Source organism: Tinamus guttatus, unplaced genomic scaffold, assembly GCF_059628265.1.
Source record: "Tinamus guttatus ecotype Peru unplaced genomic scaffold, ASM5962826v1 Tinamus_guttatus_pri_ptg000262l, whole genome shotgun sequence".
Classification (NCBI taxonomy): domain Eukaryota; kingdom Metazoa; phylum Chordata; class Aves; order Tinamiformes; family Tinamidae; genus Tinamus; species Tinamus guttatus.
Window position 1 is genome coordinate 80,615 of NW_028288796.1, and position 17,268 is coordinate 97,882.

The 17,268-nt window shown below is 37.8% G+C and overlaps 2 protein-coding genes across 3 annotated transcripts in view; both read left to right on the plus strand.

Moving 5' to 3' along the window:
• The window catches only part of TNPO1 (transportin 1), a 47,635-nt gene extending 43,815 nt beyond the window's left edge, over window positions 1-3,820 (plus strand). For both annotated transcript variants that reach the window (XM_088527189.1, XM_088527190.1), the window contains 2 exons: window positions 500-642; window positions 2,214-3,820. In XM_088527189.1, coding sequence (XP_088383315.1) covers window positions 500-607 — 108 coding nt within the window. In that variant the 3' untranslated portion in view covers window positions 608-642; window positions 2,214-3,820. The remainder of the gene's footprint in view (window positions 1-499; window positions 643-2,213) is intronic.
• An 8,369-nt stretch (window positions 3,821-12,189) lies between these two features.
• The window catches only part of FCHO2 (FCH and mu domain containing endocytic adaptor 2), a 72,262-nt gene continuing 67,183 nt past the window's right edge, over window positions 12,190-17,268 (plus strand). The window contains exon 1 of the mRNA XM_088527191.1: window positions 12,190-12,227. Coding sequence (XP_088383317.1) covers window positions 12,195-12,227 — 33 coding nt within the window. The 5' untranslated portion in view covers window positions 12,190-12,194. The remainder of the gene's footprint in view (window positions 12,228-17,268) is intronic.

Consider the following 17,268-nt stretch of genomic DNA (forward strand, 5'->3'; position numbering starts at 1 on the left):
ACTGGCTTTTGACTGATGTGGATCCATGTTTTTCAAGTGGATAGCTGACTTTTTACTGACTTTGTGGTGCAGACTGGGAGGGGGATGGAAAAAACACAGCTACCCAGTAGATGCTTTTGCATTTGTGGCAGTATGAATGCCTGCCAGTTCCTGGCAAGTAGTGGCAATGGTTCCGCCTTGCTTTCCTTCCTGATCTTTACAAAGATGTGCGGATACAATAATCTGAATTTATAAACTATCAGTTGACAATGTTTAGCATTCTTAAATAGCAGAACTCTAGGCTGCAAGTGACTGTATCCAGTAATAATATTAGATTTTCTGTTAATTTGTTTGGATAGCTATACTCTAGATGCTATCATGCTTAATGCAGGTGAATTTTACATAAGACTTTACTAAATGTCCTAAGTTTGTTACTATTGTTTAAATATTAAATGTGAGAACCTAAGTGGAGAGCAATTAATAATTGTCTTAACTTTCTTCCTTACTGTCCCATTTATAGATTCTTCATGGATTTAAAAATCAAGTTGGGGATGAAAACTGGAGACGTTTCTCAGACCAGTTTCCTCTTCCCTTAAAAGAGCGCCTTGCAGCTTACTATGGAGTTTAACCTCATGTACTGTAGCTGCAGTCCCATAATTAGAGGTAAGCACACAAACCACCTTTATTAAACAGAGTTGTAAACAGGCTTCCCCTCTATTTCCATTACGTGAAACCTGATTAATCATTGACCAGGTTACATTTCTTTCAGATATGTTGTAAGAGATATCTCTTCTTCCTGTAAGAAGAAAAAAAAAAAAAAAAAAGGATGATAGTGTACCTGAATGGTTGTAGCTGTAGCAATAGCTGTTGTCTGGATGTGTTTTTGAGAGTATGGGAGAGAGAACTATCTGCACAGTGATGTGTCAAGACATAGTTGGAAGTACAGCTGTAGCAAAGTGCCTGTTTGGGCTTAATAAGCTAAGTGATGAATATGATCCTCAAACCACCATATTGAAGACATGGAGCATTGAAAGATGTGCTCATGCTGTGTCCTATGAGTGGTAGTGGGTGGAGGTGGTCTATGCCAGAATGCTTCCCTGGGATAGGGTAAGCAAATTTAAGACACTGGCTATGAGAAGTCCTCTGTACATACTAGGTCATCTTTGCACTGAGTAAAGTTAATCCTTAATTTTACTGACTCTAAAGCCTGATGTTTTGGGGAGATTGATGCATTTGTTATTGCAATGTCCCACTTTATACACCAGTTTGGAACTTTTACAGTTATGTCATGGAGAATGACAGCTTCAGATACAGCAGAGAGTGGTTGATGTGTATTCTGGGATAATGCCTCATACCTTCTTGCTTTTTATGCTGTTCCTATGCACTGTGTAAAGAAGTTCACACATACAGTGTGATGCTATGGAAGGTTATTGTAATTATTATACTAAATAATAATCTTTGATAGTAATAATGATAAAAGTAAGGATGGATTAAGTTTCATTCGTTCATCTTTATTATTTGATATTTGCTCTAGAATTTTTGTACTGAAATTATGGGATTAAATCATGCAATGCTGTTACTGTGTTGAATGGATAGCTGTTTACAAGTCGGAGTGATATAAAATACCCTGTTTGAATTATATGTTCGATCAGAACAACAGATAGAAAAATGAACTTGTTTCAAAGATTTACATGTTTCTGAATTACAGAGTTTTCATTCTGACTTACAGGGTTTGGGGTGAGTGTTTTTCCTCCTAGTGAGGAGGAACCTCATCACTGTCCGGTTTGAACTGAGAGGTCACTATCACCATTGTGTTTAATCAGCCTGAAAATGAAATTGTTAGTTCAGGAAAGCTTTCATACAATGATCCTATTCTTGATGTCTTAACCATCCTACAATTTTGGACTAAAAGGGTTCAAATACAGAGGGCTTTTAAAATACATAGAACTGTTTTTGTCTTGAATCCAAGCTGAGCTGCAAGAGTGGAACTGTTAGTGCAGCTTTAAAGCATGCATCATTGCTTCTTGCATAATACTTTTACTTTTTATAAATGTGATCCTTTTAAAACAAATTTAAAAGGACAAATCTAGGCACAGTTTTATTTTGAACTTGAGGATTGGCCTTTATTACTTAAGCAAAGGGCTCTTTTCTGGTGATGGTGTCTTTTATGCACAGCTATGTCAGTTAAACTTGGAAATAGGGTTTAACTATCCCTTTATCTCTTCATTTTACAGGTCCTTCAGTCTGGGAGACTATGAGGGAGCCTCTGCACCCAGGGAAAATGTTACCCTTTACTGGGGGGAAGGGTAAACCAGTAGGGAATACAGTACAATCCCAACCCTACTGGGAGGGGCGGGAGGGAGGTGTTGCCGTCACTGTATTAAGTCGATGTTGGGAAATGTTTTAACATCTGGAGCCTTTGTAGGTGGAAATCTGTCTCCTATTACAACTCTGCACTGGATGTGAAGAAGAAAAAAAAAAAAAAGGAAAAAAGAAAAAAAAAAAGTCTATTCACAAAACAGCACATTCTGGAATATTGTGGGGAATTGTACCAAAATAGGAACCATATAATTGAACCATAGGGATACGTAAAGAGGAAAACTATTTTGCGCACAATAAAGGAAACCTAAGAATGGGGGTCACAAACAGTAAAAGGCTTTCTTTTTTTTTAATTTTTTTAAGTAAGGGTTTTCTACATTATTTCATCCTGCTTGGTGGGATTCCTAGGTATTTGCATGTTAATGAAGAACTACACAAATGAAGTTAGTACAGTTAAAATGCAGCTTGTGTCTGTATTAGGAGCAGGCACTTGCAGTGTACAATACAGAAACCCCATCATAAATTAATAAAGGTTACCTTTGACAAAATGAAGAAACCTGCAAGCTGCCAAATGAGTCACTCCTTTTGCTTTGGGGGTAAGGGGAGGGACACTTCAAAGGAAAGATTGACATCTTAATTTTTACATTTAAAAAATTAAAAGTAGTGGATATGATTTGATTATTGTACTTCATTAGATTTAATTTCTAGAGTAAGGCATTATTCTTAACGTGCAGTTTAAGGTTCAGGCATGCATTCTGGCTCATAGTGATCAGAAGTAATTTAAATTAGTGGGAAAGTAGCATGCTTGCATCACATAGAGTGAAATTGGTATACATTTACCTATGTTGCGCCAGTTTTGTGTTGCAGTTTACCAATTCAATATAGCCCTGCATTTAAATTTCCTTTTCTAAGATTCTGTGGATTTTATTTTTATTAAGGATATAGATATAAAGTACTGTAGTTTACAATTAGGCCTTGAAATACCTTTTAGGATCTGTTAAGAATAAGATTGATATTGTATTGTGTGTAACCTGCACAATGTGGAAAGCTGATATAGCTGTGCAAAATATTTGCCTCTGTGCTGTCAGTGTGATGTGCTTTCTGCATGGTTATATACTAGTGATTTTATCAGAACCTCTAAAATGAGTTACATGGTAAGACCTGTTAAAGGCTGCGTAAATGTTAGTTGGCACGTAAGACAATTGTAGAAGTTGATGACATGATTGCTATATTTGTGTTTATTCCCACTCAACATATTACCTTCTATGCTTTCTTTTTGTTCAAAGCATGATCTTAAAGAGATGTTTAAGTTCCTGGATGTAATGCAGGGTATCTACACTGTATCGGCGCATGTTGGTGGCCCTTTGTGATGTAGTTAAATGCACAAGGGTGCAAGTTTAAAGCTACAGAGTGAAAGTTGGTTTGGATCCTCTTCATTTCATTTGTTTAGCTTTCTGTTGTGTTTTTTTTTCTCTACTTACATGTATTCCTGTGAATAAATCCTCGTTAAGTTAACCCTTTACTTTTCCTTCCATGTGTATTTTCTTATGTACTGTGAATGTGAAATCCTAACTGGTACACTTGATCTTGTGTCCATCTAAAAGTGGCAAGTCTTTCTTAATTTAGATTGCCTAAAGAGTATCCCATGATGATAAAGGAAAATGGAGAGATTTGACTTTTTTTTTTTTTTTTTTTAACTCTGCTGGTCAGAGGTGAAGCCACAGCTTTCCATTTTTCAAGTGCTGCATAATTAATCTGCAAAACAAAATTAAGCCATAACCGCCTTTTTATAGTTTTAGTTTCTCACCTTTGCATTGCGGAATGGATACTGGATAACAGTTTTTGTTTGTTTGTTTTTATTTTTGTTTTATTTTTGTGGGTGTTTTTTCTGTTTAAGAACTTACTCTTCTTTGCATGGTTCTCTTCTTTGAGTGTTGAATGATTTAGCCATTGCACTGAAGTTTGAACTGTGTGAGTGTGAATTTTTAAGTGCTGTTTAAAGAGTTTTGGGATTTTTTTATGCATGACAGCATGCACATTTTTACGTGTTCCACCCTCGCTCACCATCACCACCACTTTTTTTTTTTTCCTTCTTTTTTTGGCTTTGCAAATTTGAATGACTATGCCTGAAAGTAGTTTGGACATGTACTGTATGAAGTACATTCAATAATGCGAGTACATAGTACTTATTCAATTTGGTCAAAATTGCACGTGAAAACTTTCTCTCAAATTATGCTGTTTTTATAGCAAATATAAAATTTATTCTTGATTAATGATTCTGAAATAAAAGTTTTAGTCACTAAAACCACTCGAAACCCAAATTCTGAAAGAAAAAAATTCAAATTTTAGTAAGCAAGGTGGGAAATTATCTTAGACATGAACTAACGTTAATTTTGAGTTTGCTTAAGCATTAGGGAAGAATTTCAGAAGGAAGTGAAATTAAACATTCATAAAATAAGAAACCTACCTAAATAATACTGTAGCATTGCAGCTAGAATCTGAATTTAGTTAAACTCCCTAAAGTGTCAGAAAGTCCCTTTAACCAAAAAGAATAAAAACCACTCCACCTCATCTTAGGTTAGCTTATGATGCCACTTTTGTACATACATATTTTTAATAGGTGTTTGTGAGCTGATGTGGTATAACAGCAAAGAAAGCAATGAAGGCAGAAATAAACAGTACTGACAGAATAGTCTTTGATATCCGTAAGTTCTTTCTTGGTATATTTTAAAACTAATAATCTGTATTTGTAATGCATAAAATAGTGCAGAGATTTGCAGAAGCCATTTAGGTTATAACATGAGGTAAGAAAAGTTCTGAATCAGCATTAACAGTTAATGATTCAAATTATTGCATCATGGGATATATAAAAAGCATCTTAATTCTTGTGGTGTAGTCTTGACAGTTCTTGAATGTTGACTGAATGTTTATACTGGTAGAATTGTGAGTTTGTCTTTGTTACATTCCAGTGTTTCTGCCTCTTGGCATGCTAAAGGCACGGCTTACTTCATTTGCTCCTTACACACTGAATAAAGTGCTGTTAGTGTGCTCAACTACAGAAATAGCCGCTGCTAAGTAATGGTGTAGATTTTCTACTTGAATATTTTTGTTGTAGGAACCTCAGGAGGTCAGTGTTTACTGTTTTTATATATGCCTTTTTTCCTATTTTGAGTTTCCCCTTTTGAAGGATTCTGAGAGTGAACAAAAGCTGCTGATCAACCTAAGTTGGTAACAGAAAGTGTATTTAAAATCCTTACAAATGCATCTTTTTGGCAGTTCTAAATTGCAGTTAAATTAATCCTAAGTGACATTCAATACTACAGTTTTTCATTACACATTCAGGAAACACCTCTTTTCATTTAGGGATTGAAAAAAAAAAAAACAGGTAGTTCATTATTTTAACCAGTGCAAGCAAAAATAATAAATTTTGTAAGTTTTTTCCAAAGCTTGATTATTTTCTAAATCAGTGAATGTGTATATATTAAAATTGTAATAAGCTAATTCTTATGCTTTAGTTTATTGCTACTTAAAGGTTGTACTCAAGAGATCACTTTTAGAAGAATGGGTTTAAAATTTATAACCATTATGATTTTTAGAAGTTATGAAGTAGCATAAATTTTATAACTAACAATATTGATACTCACTGTGATTTTTTTTTTTTCCTTTTTGGCTAGGACTTTTATGTTAACATCAATCTTAACTACTTAAACTGCATATATTGTATAATAGTAAAATGTATATTTTAGAACTTCAAGTAGCTTTCCTCAAGCGAAACTCATTGCTACTAAGATTTAAAAAAATATTCAAATACTAGCTTTATCTCAGGTGAATACTCTTGTACCCTTTTTTGTTCAGAATACATGCTTATAAAAATGTGTCTTAATTATATCAGTTTATGTATTTCATATTAGGCAGCTTCTCTGTCTTAAACTTCCTCTAAATTAACCTTCTACTGTGGGACAATAATGACTTTTGCTTCACCTATTTTATTCATATTGAATGTATTAATAGATAACAGGTGCAAAATCATTCTTCCCTTGAGGAGAATGCATCCATATTGAAAAACAACTGAAATACTTTTAAAAAAAAAAAAAGCTTTAAATGCAGTGTTGTTTTGAAAATCTTTTGTTTCAGATTTTATCAAGGAAAGAAGTTGCAACTTAACACTAATTACTTCAATACTGTTTCTTTCATGAGGGTGATGGATGCATACAACTTGTATGTAGGGTCTAAAGAGTGACTTTTTGTCTTAGATAAAGGTTAGGCTCTATAGTGAAATAACTGCTGTAAATTACAAAACATCTTGCAGTTATCTCCGATAGATACTGATATAGTTTGCGTATGTATTTGCTATATAATGCATATTTCCAGTAACCTCATTTAGAGTAACTAAAGCTTGATCAGTAGCTGTATGCTTCACTCACCTATGCATTCTCCAGGATGACTTGCATCCACCAGTCTCCTAGGTGTTCTTCTCCAATAGAAACCTTCTTGTGTCTGCCACTGACGCTTGCTCTTTGCACTTAATGGTTGGAGCGAGCCAGTTTTAGATGATTTTACATGGGAAACTCTGAGGTGGGTATTCTTTTTACTTGCCTTACAGAGTGCGTTCTGCTAAGATAATGATACTTACTCACTTGAATGTACTTACGTGAGGGAAAGTAAAATGACTCTATAAAAGATGACTCCCTGTGTGGTGTTACAGTATGCTTCTTAAATAAGCCAAATCCACATCTCAGTTCAGCGCTTATAGTATCACTTTCCTCTAAGCCAGTTCTATCATTCTACTTTCACCTTACGTATCTCTTTGCTTTGGGTGAGCAACAAAACTGAGAAGGCCTGGATGATTTATGTGGAGACAGTTACTGATGGGGGGAAAAGAAGATTGGTGTAACCAGGTTTTTTCAGCTGTTGAATTCTCCAATGTAATCCTGTCTTTTTCATGGGAAGAAATAGGTAAATTAATTGTACCTTGTCCGAACACTTCTAAAATTTTTAATTGGATGCAATATATAAAATAGTTTAAATTGAGGAATGACTGGATCTTTCTGCTGACAACTTAGGTTGTATGAGTTTTGCTTGAAAGCTTTAAATCTGATGTTTCTGTATCTGCCACAATGTTGGAATGTTTCCTTCAAACATATCCTCCTGCAGCCTCTCAAACTGTACTAAATTGAGTGATATTTCTTGAAGTCTGCCTATGTGCTAACAGAACTTCATTTTAAATAGAATATGGTTTTAATTTTTGATAAGCTGCTGAATTTTAAAGAGTTTTTGGGGCCACCAAATATTTTGGATCATGCAGAGAATATATATTGTACTGTAGTAATTTTGTATTTACATTTGTATGATGTGACATAATAGATGTGAAATGTTAATCACTGCTTGACTATGTTAATAAAGTTGTTTAAATATAGATGTTGCACTCCAGTTTTTAATGAAAGATGGAAGCTTTGTGTTCAGTTTATCTGTTTTGCCTGACTCAGTAGTGCTCTCTTCTGGTTCATACATGTAAGTTGTGGAGCCTGCTTAGGGTTTTTACACAAGGAATGTTTGCATTTTACCTGAAAGAGAAAATCTTTAAATAGGTTAATATTAATTCCGTTTAGATACTTCGTGCTGCTTAGGACCATTTACAGATACATGCAGACGTAAGAGGTTGGTCAGGGTTGTAATGAATGTCTGTGGGCGATGCTGGTACATTTTGCATTACTACCAAGAAATGTTAATGTTGACTAACTTTGTTGAAACAGATGTTGCTTGGTGAAGGAGACAAAAAGGGAGGGGAAAAAAATCATTCTCGGTACCGGTATTATCAATACTCTGAATGAAGATAGGAGTAAATTAATAATAAATGAAAACTAATCAAGGCTTGGAACCAAACCTTGCAGTTCGTTGTGGGAGCAGGACTCCTGATGTAGCACAGAGCTGTCACTGGGAGACACGTGGGGAGCATCTGACTCCATAGGTGCCCAGCCTGATCTTTAGCTGTGGCCTCTAATTCTGAGTCTGGGGCTAATTACTGCTTGTCTGTGCAAACAAGAGGTGAGTAAAGACTATCATCTTGAATAAGTGGAATGAATTTTATTGCAAGACTTGAGGTCAGATTTCAGCAGTGCAAAAGATTGTCCTTACTTTGAACAAAATGGCATGCTGTTCCTTTAGAAAAAATATCTTTTGCATCCAATTTAAAGATACGTTCTCAATGGAGAATTAAAGGATTTCAACAGGAATGTTGTTTGCATGGAAAACAGTTCTTACGTGAGTTAAGTTCTTCCTCACAAATGTGGCCCATTAACTGCCTATGCTGTTCATCCTATTGCTTAGATTTCTAATCTGGACTCTTACTTCTGTACCTGCATAGCCGTGCTGAGCCCAAATCCCCTTAAATCTCTTAGAGCATTTCAGCATTTCCAGTGTTGTGTTTTTTGTTTTGTTTTGATTTCCTCCAACTTAGCTAAAAACTTTGTCCAAACTTAATCTCTTGATTACTTCATTGCCATGTTTTGTAAAACTCATTCCAGGGCCTTCATACTTGCTCTCTGTTGTCACAGTAGTAAAATAAGCTGTATTTGGTTCAGTCAAAAACATGAGTATCATTTATTGCACTATACTGAATTAAGAATACTCTCTCTTACTTCTGTAGCTCCAGACTTTTCTACCACAAGCTACTATTTCTGTTATGTTGCAGACTGTTATGATGCAGACTGGGTTAGAGGATCTGGTTGTCACCTCTTACTTGTGAGCTAGGTACTGAGGAGTACTAGGTACTAAGTGGAGTTACATAATCAGAACTTGATCTTCTGAACCCTTGAAGTTTGTTTCTTAATTTAATTAAAATCCTTTAAATGCTTACATTGTTTTTGCATTTGATTTTTTTTTTTGAGTGCAAATAGCAACCTGGTTCATGCTCATGGGTGTGTTTTCAGATACATACCTAAACTGTTAATAAATTGTATTCAATGTCAAACATGTTAATATGTCAGGAATGTAAATTTAGCTAATCATTGAACCTATGGCATTGCAGCATTAATAATTAATCACGTTACTGCCCCACCTTACATAGCATGTAAATGAGAAGCTGAGTACATATGTAGTAATGAATTTCCAAAATACATTAAAAATCATCTAGAGTTTTTCATGCAGGCCTAGAGAGTGACAGGAAAGATTCAAAATTAAGTGTATACCCACAGAACTTGCAATTTGTTACTAAATGCTAACTGACACTTTTTAGCACTTCTGTTTGGTTTGTTTCTTAAGTTGATTTGATAAAGTATGCTATTGGCAGCAGAGCAAAAGAATCATGAAGGTGGAGTATCAGCACTAAGTGACACACTCCAAAACCATGCTGTTGTGTCCATACCTTAGTTGAAGCAATGAGCAGCTTGTGATTAAGTTTGGTGACTAGATCAATAGACATGGGCATTCAGGTGTACAGTGAATGAGCTGATGTAACCTCATGGAATACATCAGTCCAGGGGTGTTGAAAACAATGCAGCAAAAACTCATAAGTAAATGCTTCAAAATAATATACTTTAGTAGAATTTAATTAAGGTATTGCAGAAGGTTTTTTAGAAAAATCAGCTTTGTCTTAGTATGATAAATGTGGCTATGTATGACTATGAGAGCACATATACAATTATTTCTGCTTGTTTGGTTGCTTTTTCTTTTCTGCCTGAATACATTTAATCTAAAATTCAGCCTATTAGAAATAGCGATTCTATCCAGAAGTGTGACATTAGGTTGTAGTCTTGCCACGGTGATCTCTAATCAGCCCATAATTCCAGCTTGAGTGCATCTTTCAGAAAAGGCGTAGCTTTAAAAAGTTCCAGTATGCTTTAAATACATTATTTCAAGTTAGCTGCATTCAGTAACTTTTTTTTTTTTATCTCTTACTCTGGACTGATTTTTCTGCCCCCGGCCCTCCATTTTTTATCCCTCATTTTTTAGCCATTTTTAACATACAAAGAGCTTTAGTTTTCTAGTGGCTATATGACAGCTATGTATGAAAATAAAATGAAAATAAATATGGTAATTATCAAATAATTCGAAGTATTTGGATTCTTTATTTTTCTTTTTCATTAAATGTACATTCAGTTGTAGATTCACATGTCAAGTTGTAGACTGATGTCTTGCAATTTTATGCTGTTTTTTCTTTGTATTTCAGATAAAGCTTTATGCTGGCAAAATCATGGCTGTGGAAGTTTGGATAAAGCATTTATCCAATTAATGCTCTTGGTGAAAAGCAGCATTGCATAGACTGAGAGATGAAGGCTTGATGAATATTTACTGTACTCTGGTTTAACAGCCCCCGTTCTCTGTGCTGGTTAATAATGTGCAGCGAAGGAAAGGGGCTGGAAACTGAAGTTGTAGTGTGTAAAATGAAGGCTTGAAATAATTTGTCTAGACAATTGGTGAGACTATTATGGATGAAACAGAAGTTTTCAGGAGCCTATCCCTGAAACTGTCACATCCTGTGCAAGTAAGTACTTGGGGATGGTAATCTATGCTAGGATGTCAAGTAGTTCACAGTGAACGTAGGCACCAACTGCATTGAAAGATCATTTTCTGTTTTGCTGAAAAGATGCTCATTACTGTTGTAGTTACCTCAAAAGAGTATAAATTTGTTCTGTGTGACAATGGAGAAAAAGTATGTGTTCTAGGATTCCGTGTCATCAATCTTCAGTGGTTTACTGACTTGTTTAGAGGGGATTTTTACACAAGAATTTTGAGTTTGACAGTTCCTAACAGTGGAAGAGTGATGAACTCTCAATGCCATTTTTGTCAAACATACAGAAGTAATATGTTTCTCTGCAACTGTGCAATGGCCCAGCGTTACGGGAGAAGCCTGTTCCAGCCATGTGGGCTCCTGAGCAAGGTTGCCGTTTGCCTGCAGATTGGCTGGCTGGCTGGCATGACGGAGGAGTGTAAGGACGCAGGCCATGCGACTGGAATGAGTAGTGTCAGGGGAAATGCTGGTGGTAGCAAGTCTCGGTACCCATTGCCATACCTGAATCTGGCCTTGGAGATGAGAGGAGTGCAAGGTGAGTTGCCTCAAGACCTTTAGATCCACGGGGAGCACAGGGACTTTGGTAACCTAAGAGTGATGAATGTTAGCATTCCTAAACTGTGAGGTGTGGGGGGTTTCTTTTTCCTTCCCCTTTGCATCATGTGAGGTAGTGAAATATTTCCTTCTTCACAAACCACACTGGAGGAAAGAGCTAACAAAAGCCATGCCTCTTGGACAGGCCAATTATTGTCTTCTGTAAGTGTATTTCTGTTTTGATAATTAGGATTTTTTTCACATTTGAGAAGTGAATTCCTTGGAGAGTGGATCTACAAACAATTACTGGCTTGTGTCTATGTTTTCAGAGAAGTTTACTTGGAAGTTTACGTTTGGAAGAGGTTTCTCTAGTTATGATGAAGCCTCATTAGTTATTCATGTTGATCTTTAGAAACTACACAAAGGCCTTATGTAATCCTTTCTCCAGAAATTACAGGAGCCACTTGCCTCACACCCGCCCTTCCGCTGCAACGTTGCAGCTCGCGCGAGGCTCTCCAAGCTGCCCCTCACTTCCCTGTCCCGGGCAATGGCGGAGCCTGGGGGCTGCCCGGCTCCTCCCCCGCGGGCGCTCCACCAAGGCGCCAGGGGCGGGGCCCAACGGCCGCGCCGGCAGCCCCGGGCACATGCGCGCGCCGCTCCGCCGCCGCGGCGAGGCGCGTGCGCGGTGGCGGCCGCCGGCGGCGCATGCGCGGGGGCCGGCGCGGCGGCGGCGCCGTGCGAGGGGGCGGCTGCGCCGGGACGGGAAGGGCGGCGCGCCGCGGCGGCGCCTGCTTCCTCCGGCGGCGGAGGCGCTGGGCCCGGGCCGCGCCGAGCGGGGCCGTGCGGCGGCGGGATGATGATGGCGTACTTCGCCGAGAGCTTCTGGGTACGGACGCGGGGCCTCGGGGGGACAGGGCAGCCGGCGTCGCTCCGCCGCAACTGCCGCGGCCCTCGCGCCGCTCGGGGACGGCGCTGGGGCCTGGCGGCGGCGGGGACGCGACCACCTCCACCCTGCGCGCGGTTGGCGGCGATGGACGGCGCGCGGAGGCCGCTTTCGGCCGGCAGCGGCCGGGACCGTCGCGCTGTGTCCCCTCTTGTCCTGCGGGCGGCCAGGGAGGGAAGGAGGAGGGCGGGTGGGCGCCGGTGTGGAGGCTGTGTAGCGGCCACCGGCTCTCGTTCATCGTGGCCTCGCCTCGAGCCCGGCCTGCCCTCCTTAAGCCTCCTAACGCGGGTGCACGGCGGGATCGGCCCGGCCGCGGAGCTGCGCCCCGGAGCGGCTCCCGCTGCGCGTCCCGGGCTGCAGCCATCGGGAGGAACAACAGACCTTGCAGCCCGCTCTGTAAACCTAGCTGCTGGGCACCCGTCTTCGTGGAGAGGCGTGTTTTTTAAAAAAAAAAAAAAAAAAACGAGGAGATACGTTCCTGCGGAGAAGAGGTGCGAGCATGAATTTGAATTCGTGTTCAGCCTCACGTTAATTAAAACTTGTATTCACTGCAGATGCGTCTGGATCAAAGCATAAAAATAACTATTCTTATAATCATCAGGTGTCTTGCAGCTCTGCTGGTTTGCAGGAGCTTTAGTTTTTGATATGCACCTCTGCCGACTTGTAGGGAAAGCATAAAAGCAATTATTTGACAAAACAGGAATAGGAAGAGAAATTTTTAGATCTGTCTGCTCTTTTTCTACATAAACAGCATGTTCTCAGTGTTTAGAGAAAATTGATCTCACAAATGTGCTATTCTTAGAAATAAAGTGTAGCATAAACCTGGTTTAATTTTTTTTGGCTACCTTACTTTGTCTTTTTATTTTCACTCATGTTTTAGACAGAATATCAGTGTCCCGTGTAATAAAATATTAGATTTGCTTTCTCGTATGAATCTGTTCAAAGGGAAGCTTCTCTGTTGGATAGGGTTATTAGCGTGAAGAGTTTTTTTTTATCAACTGTACAATAATATTTTTTTCTAATACAAAAATTCACACTTTCATTCTAAAAGTTAGTGCGCTCTAGTAGGAATAAAACAAAAAGCAAAACGTTTTTCAATTTAAATGTGCTATTTAACAAAACTTTGGTATATTCGTTTAGCTGTTTGTGTCGTGAGCAATGTTTTAGGCTGGTAGTGCTGTTTGATCAGTAAAGGCAGTGGGCTGTCCCTGTAGCTTCTCTTGGCCTAACTGTGCCTTTGTAAGTGGCTACCAGCAAATATGAGATAGCAAGACGTCCTCATCCTGCCGTCCTGCTCCCCCTTGCTCTTCTGCAGAGTCTCTGCCTTATAGCAAGGCTTGCAGGACTTCGCCTGTGGGTTCAGCAGTGAGCGCCAAGAGAAGGAGGTTTTCTTCTGTTAGCACAGCTCATCTACCTCCAGAATGCCTTAAAAGTAGGAAAAGAAGCATGCTTTTTTTGCTTGCCTTGCAGTTACGGCAGAGGCACTAGACAAGGTCCGAACACTTGAAAGATTGTCAAAGAAAAATCTACAATACCATGGACAGGGTTTTCTTTTGTCTAAGCTAAAAAGGAAAAGGGATTGCTGCTTCCTTGCTGATGTGGGTAAATATCTTTCAAAAATAACTGTAATGTCTAAATATGACGGGTTTTATGTCTGAAAGTAATTAGCTCCTGAGGACCAAACGTAAATACATAGATCATTTTGAGTAATTAGGTTTGTCCATTTTGGCCAACATTTCAGAGTGGGTTATTGTTCACAACTGTTAACTGTAGTACTTTGTTAAGTTACAGGATACAAGCCCTTTATATATTTTGGAAATGTAGTGACAGAATTAAGGTGAAGCTTAGCAGTTTGTGTGTGGAAAAACACTGAATGTGTAATGATTAGAGAATAAAAGAAACAGGTGAGTAGAAAGCGAGGGGGCAGTGAATAGAAATTCTGAAGAACTGTGTCCCATTTCTCTCTTTTCCCTTGGCTTTGTACCCCCAAACCCACTGGGCAAAATCTTCGGCTCCCTTATGCCAGTTTTCTCATTTATGAAATGAGACATTTATCCTTTGTGGCGTAGTGACATGAAGATGAATCTACACAGTATAATTAATGTTTAATTATACATGTACATGCTGTCATCAATTTTCCCCTGAAGTTGTGCATTGGAAATTGGACCTTTTGCTTTAGAAGATCCTTTCCCCATGCTGTAACTTTCTGCAGTTCGTAGGAAAGAGATGAAAAATGTCCTAAAAATGGTCTCTGAAAACAAAACAAATCTTAGTTTCTCTATGGTAGTAGTCTTGTAGTTTATCATTACAGATTTTCATGTTGTTTTGCTTTTAAAAGTGCTTGAGTAGTTGCAGTTATTTTTATAGGGAAAGTAAGAAAAATGTGCTTTCTGTAAGATGGTTTTGGACCTGTCAGTTGCTTCCAAGAGGTCATTGAAAGATAAACAAAGCTATTTTCAGGACTTGTAAAGTTGAAGTCACTGGCCTATGACTTGAAAAATACAGGGGTCAGTAAATACACAATGTAGTTCAGAATTCAAGAGCAGCCGTTTGCAAAGACAGTAGAATACAATTAGTTTAGGTGTTATGAAAAGTGTTATGAACAAGTAGTACAGACTATACATAGCTTTGAGTCTTTGCCTTTGATTATTATGACTGAGTTTCAGGCATTCAAGTCACATGTCCAAACATTCCCAACTCCTAATCAGGATGTTGTCATAAAACATTGCGTGCCTCCTGCTATATATATGATGTATCAAAGCAAGGATGAAACTTGAAGACTTTCCTAAGTTATTGGCATTATGCGTAATAAGGTTTTGTCACTTTGAGTAGGCTGATGCTGGTACAGTAGAATAAAAAGCGTTTATTATCATTGGCTTACTGTCGTCTTAGCACTAAAGAAGTATTGCACAAGCTTTGACGTAAGTTTGATTTTAAACTGAGTGGTTGAATGGTCCAGGTGATACTGTTGTTATTGAAAATCTATTAAACTGCATTAAGTTAACCAAAATAAGTTACTTCTAAGCCAATATATATTTTCTATTTTTTCAAATTAATTTGATAAAATTGTTAGAAGTTCTTCATAAAGCTGGAAACTGGTCTCTTTCTTATGTTATCTATATTCTGGAAATTTTGTCATCTGAAAACGAATGCTTTGACCCTTTATTTTTGATTACTATTACTTGTAGCTTTTGAGAATATGATGGTGAGAAAGATTCTTTTCTTTCCAGGAGCCTTTGTAACCTGTAAGAACCGACTGTATCCAGAATTAATAGTGCAGCAATTTTTTGAAAGGACTTTTTCTGTTTCTAATAAATATAAGACACATCCCTCTTCTGTGTTTACATCATATGCCTGACATGGGTACTTCTCATGCTTCCGTCTGGGCTTGCAGTTGTATGTTTCTGCAGAGCTAGTTATCGGTTTGGCATTTAGTTGGATGCTCAGTTTCAGGAGAGCTGTTGTGCAGTATTTGTTGAGTCTCCTCCTTCTCTGCTTCTCTGTTTCAAATAGCTGGAAATTCCCCTCTTTGTTCTGAAAATATTTTTAATTATATACATATACAGAAAAATACATATGTTCTTCTCCATATGCATAGAGCTTTTCTGGAGCTGACCTCTATCTTACTGAAACTGGAAGAAGTAAATTGAAATTGTCCACTCCCTTTTGGTTTTAGACTTGTTTGAGACTTTTCAAACTGAAGAAGATGCTTATGTTGCCTGGGCCATCAGGCAACCACTTTTGTGTATTTTTAGATGATCTGAATTTTTATAGGTGTTTCAGAGACAAGGTAATTGAAAATTCACTACTGATAGCTAACTCTGAAAAATATAACACCATAATATTTATCACAAGAGTATTTTCATGTATACGGAGTACATGGTCAATTAAATAAACTCTTTTTAAACAGTGGGAAGCAGTAATAGTTTAAACAACATGACGGCAATGTTTATCAGAGTATCTAAAATGAGTTTATTTGGGGTTAGCTGAAGTTCTATCACTTTATTCAATTAAAGTCTTAATCCTTTAGGAGAGTGAATTGAAAACAAGGCAACAATATGAATGAATAAACCATAATTAATAGCATATATCTTCCAAAACCTGTAGGTAGATTTTTATTGTTAATATTTGTAACTTTCATTCTGGAAATATAGGAATAAACTACAAATCTATCATTGCAACACTAATATTTGTAAATTAATAGTTAAAACAGGGTATGAACATACAATCCATTGTTCTATTACATTAATATTTGTAAATTGATGGTCAAATAAGTCAATGTGTGATTAAATCTTACTGTTGTTGAAAAAAATGCACATAGTTTCAAGAAATACCTAATTTGAACTTTTTGCGTGTAATGCTTGCACTCATTTTTTTACATAAATGTCATTTACTCAGATATGCTCTATTCGTCACATTTTATGATGTATAAAATACAGTGTTGTTAAATGTTGTTTTGCAATACAACTGAATATTGCATGGCTGTTCTAATTTTCGGAATCTCCTGTTTTGTTGTGTTGGATCTTGTGCCTCACTACAAAAAGTGGCGTGGTTGTGTGTCCCCTCCGTCCAGGTTAATGGATTGATTGGGTGCAGCTGTGAGGGGACATACTAGTTCAGGTGTAGGAATGGACAAAATGTTGCCACTGAAAAGACTTTTATGCCAGAAGCTTTGTCTTTGCTAGGATTCTTCTATGCGTAGCGTGTTGATTCGGGGTGTGGATTTTTCATATCCCTAACTGACATGGTTGCGTGAGCAGCACTTTTAAATGTATAAATTATATTTAGGTGAGCCTCTCTGGAACTGCAAAACAAGACGCAAAAGAAAATTTTCTTTTCTTGAAGAACATGACTTTCTTGCCTGTATTCATTCTCTCTGCTTTTTGTATATGTGTAATGTTTAGCTATCTGTGACCTAAAATCTAGTGAGAAACTTAAGAATTAGTCTGTGCTTGACCAACCATTAGATGCTGTGTATTTGTTC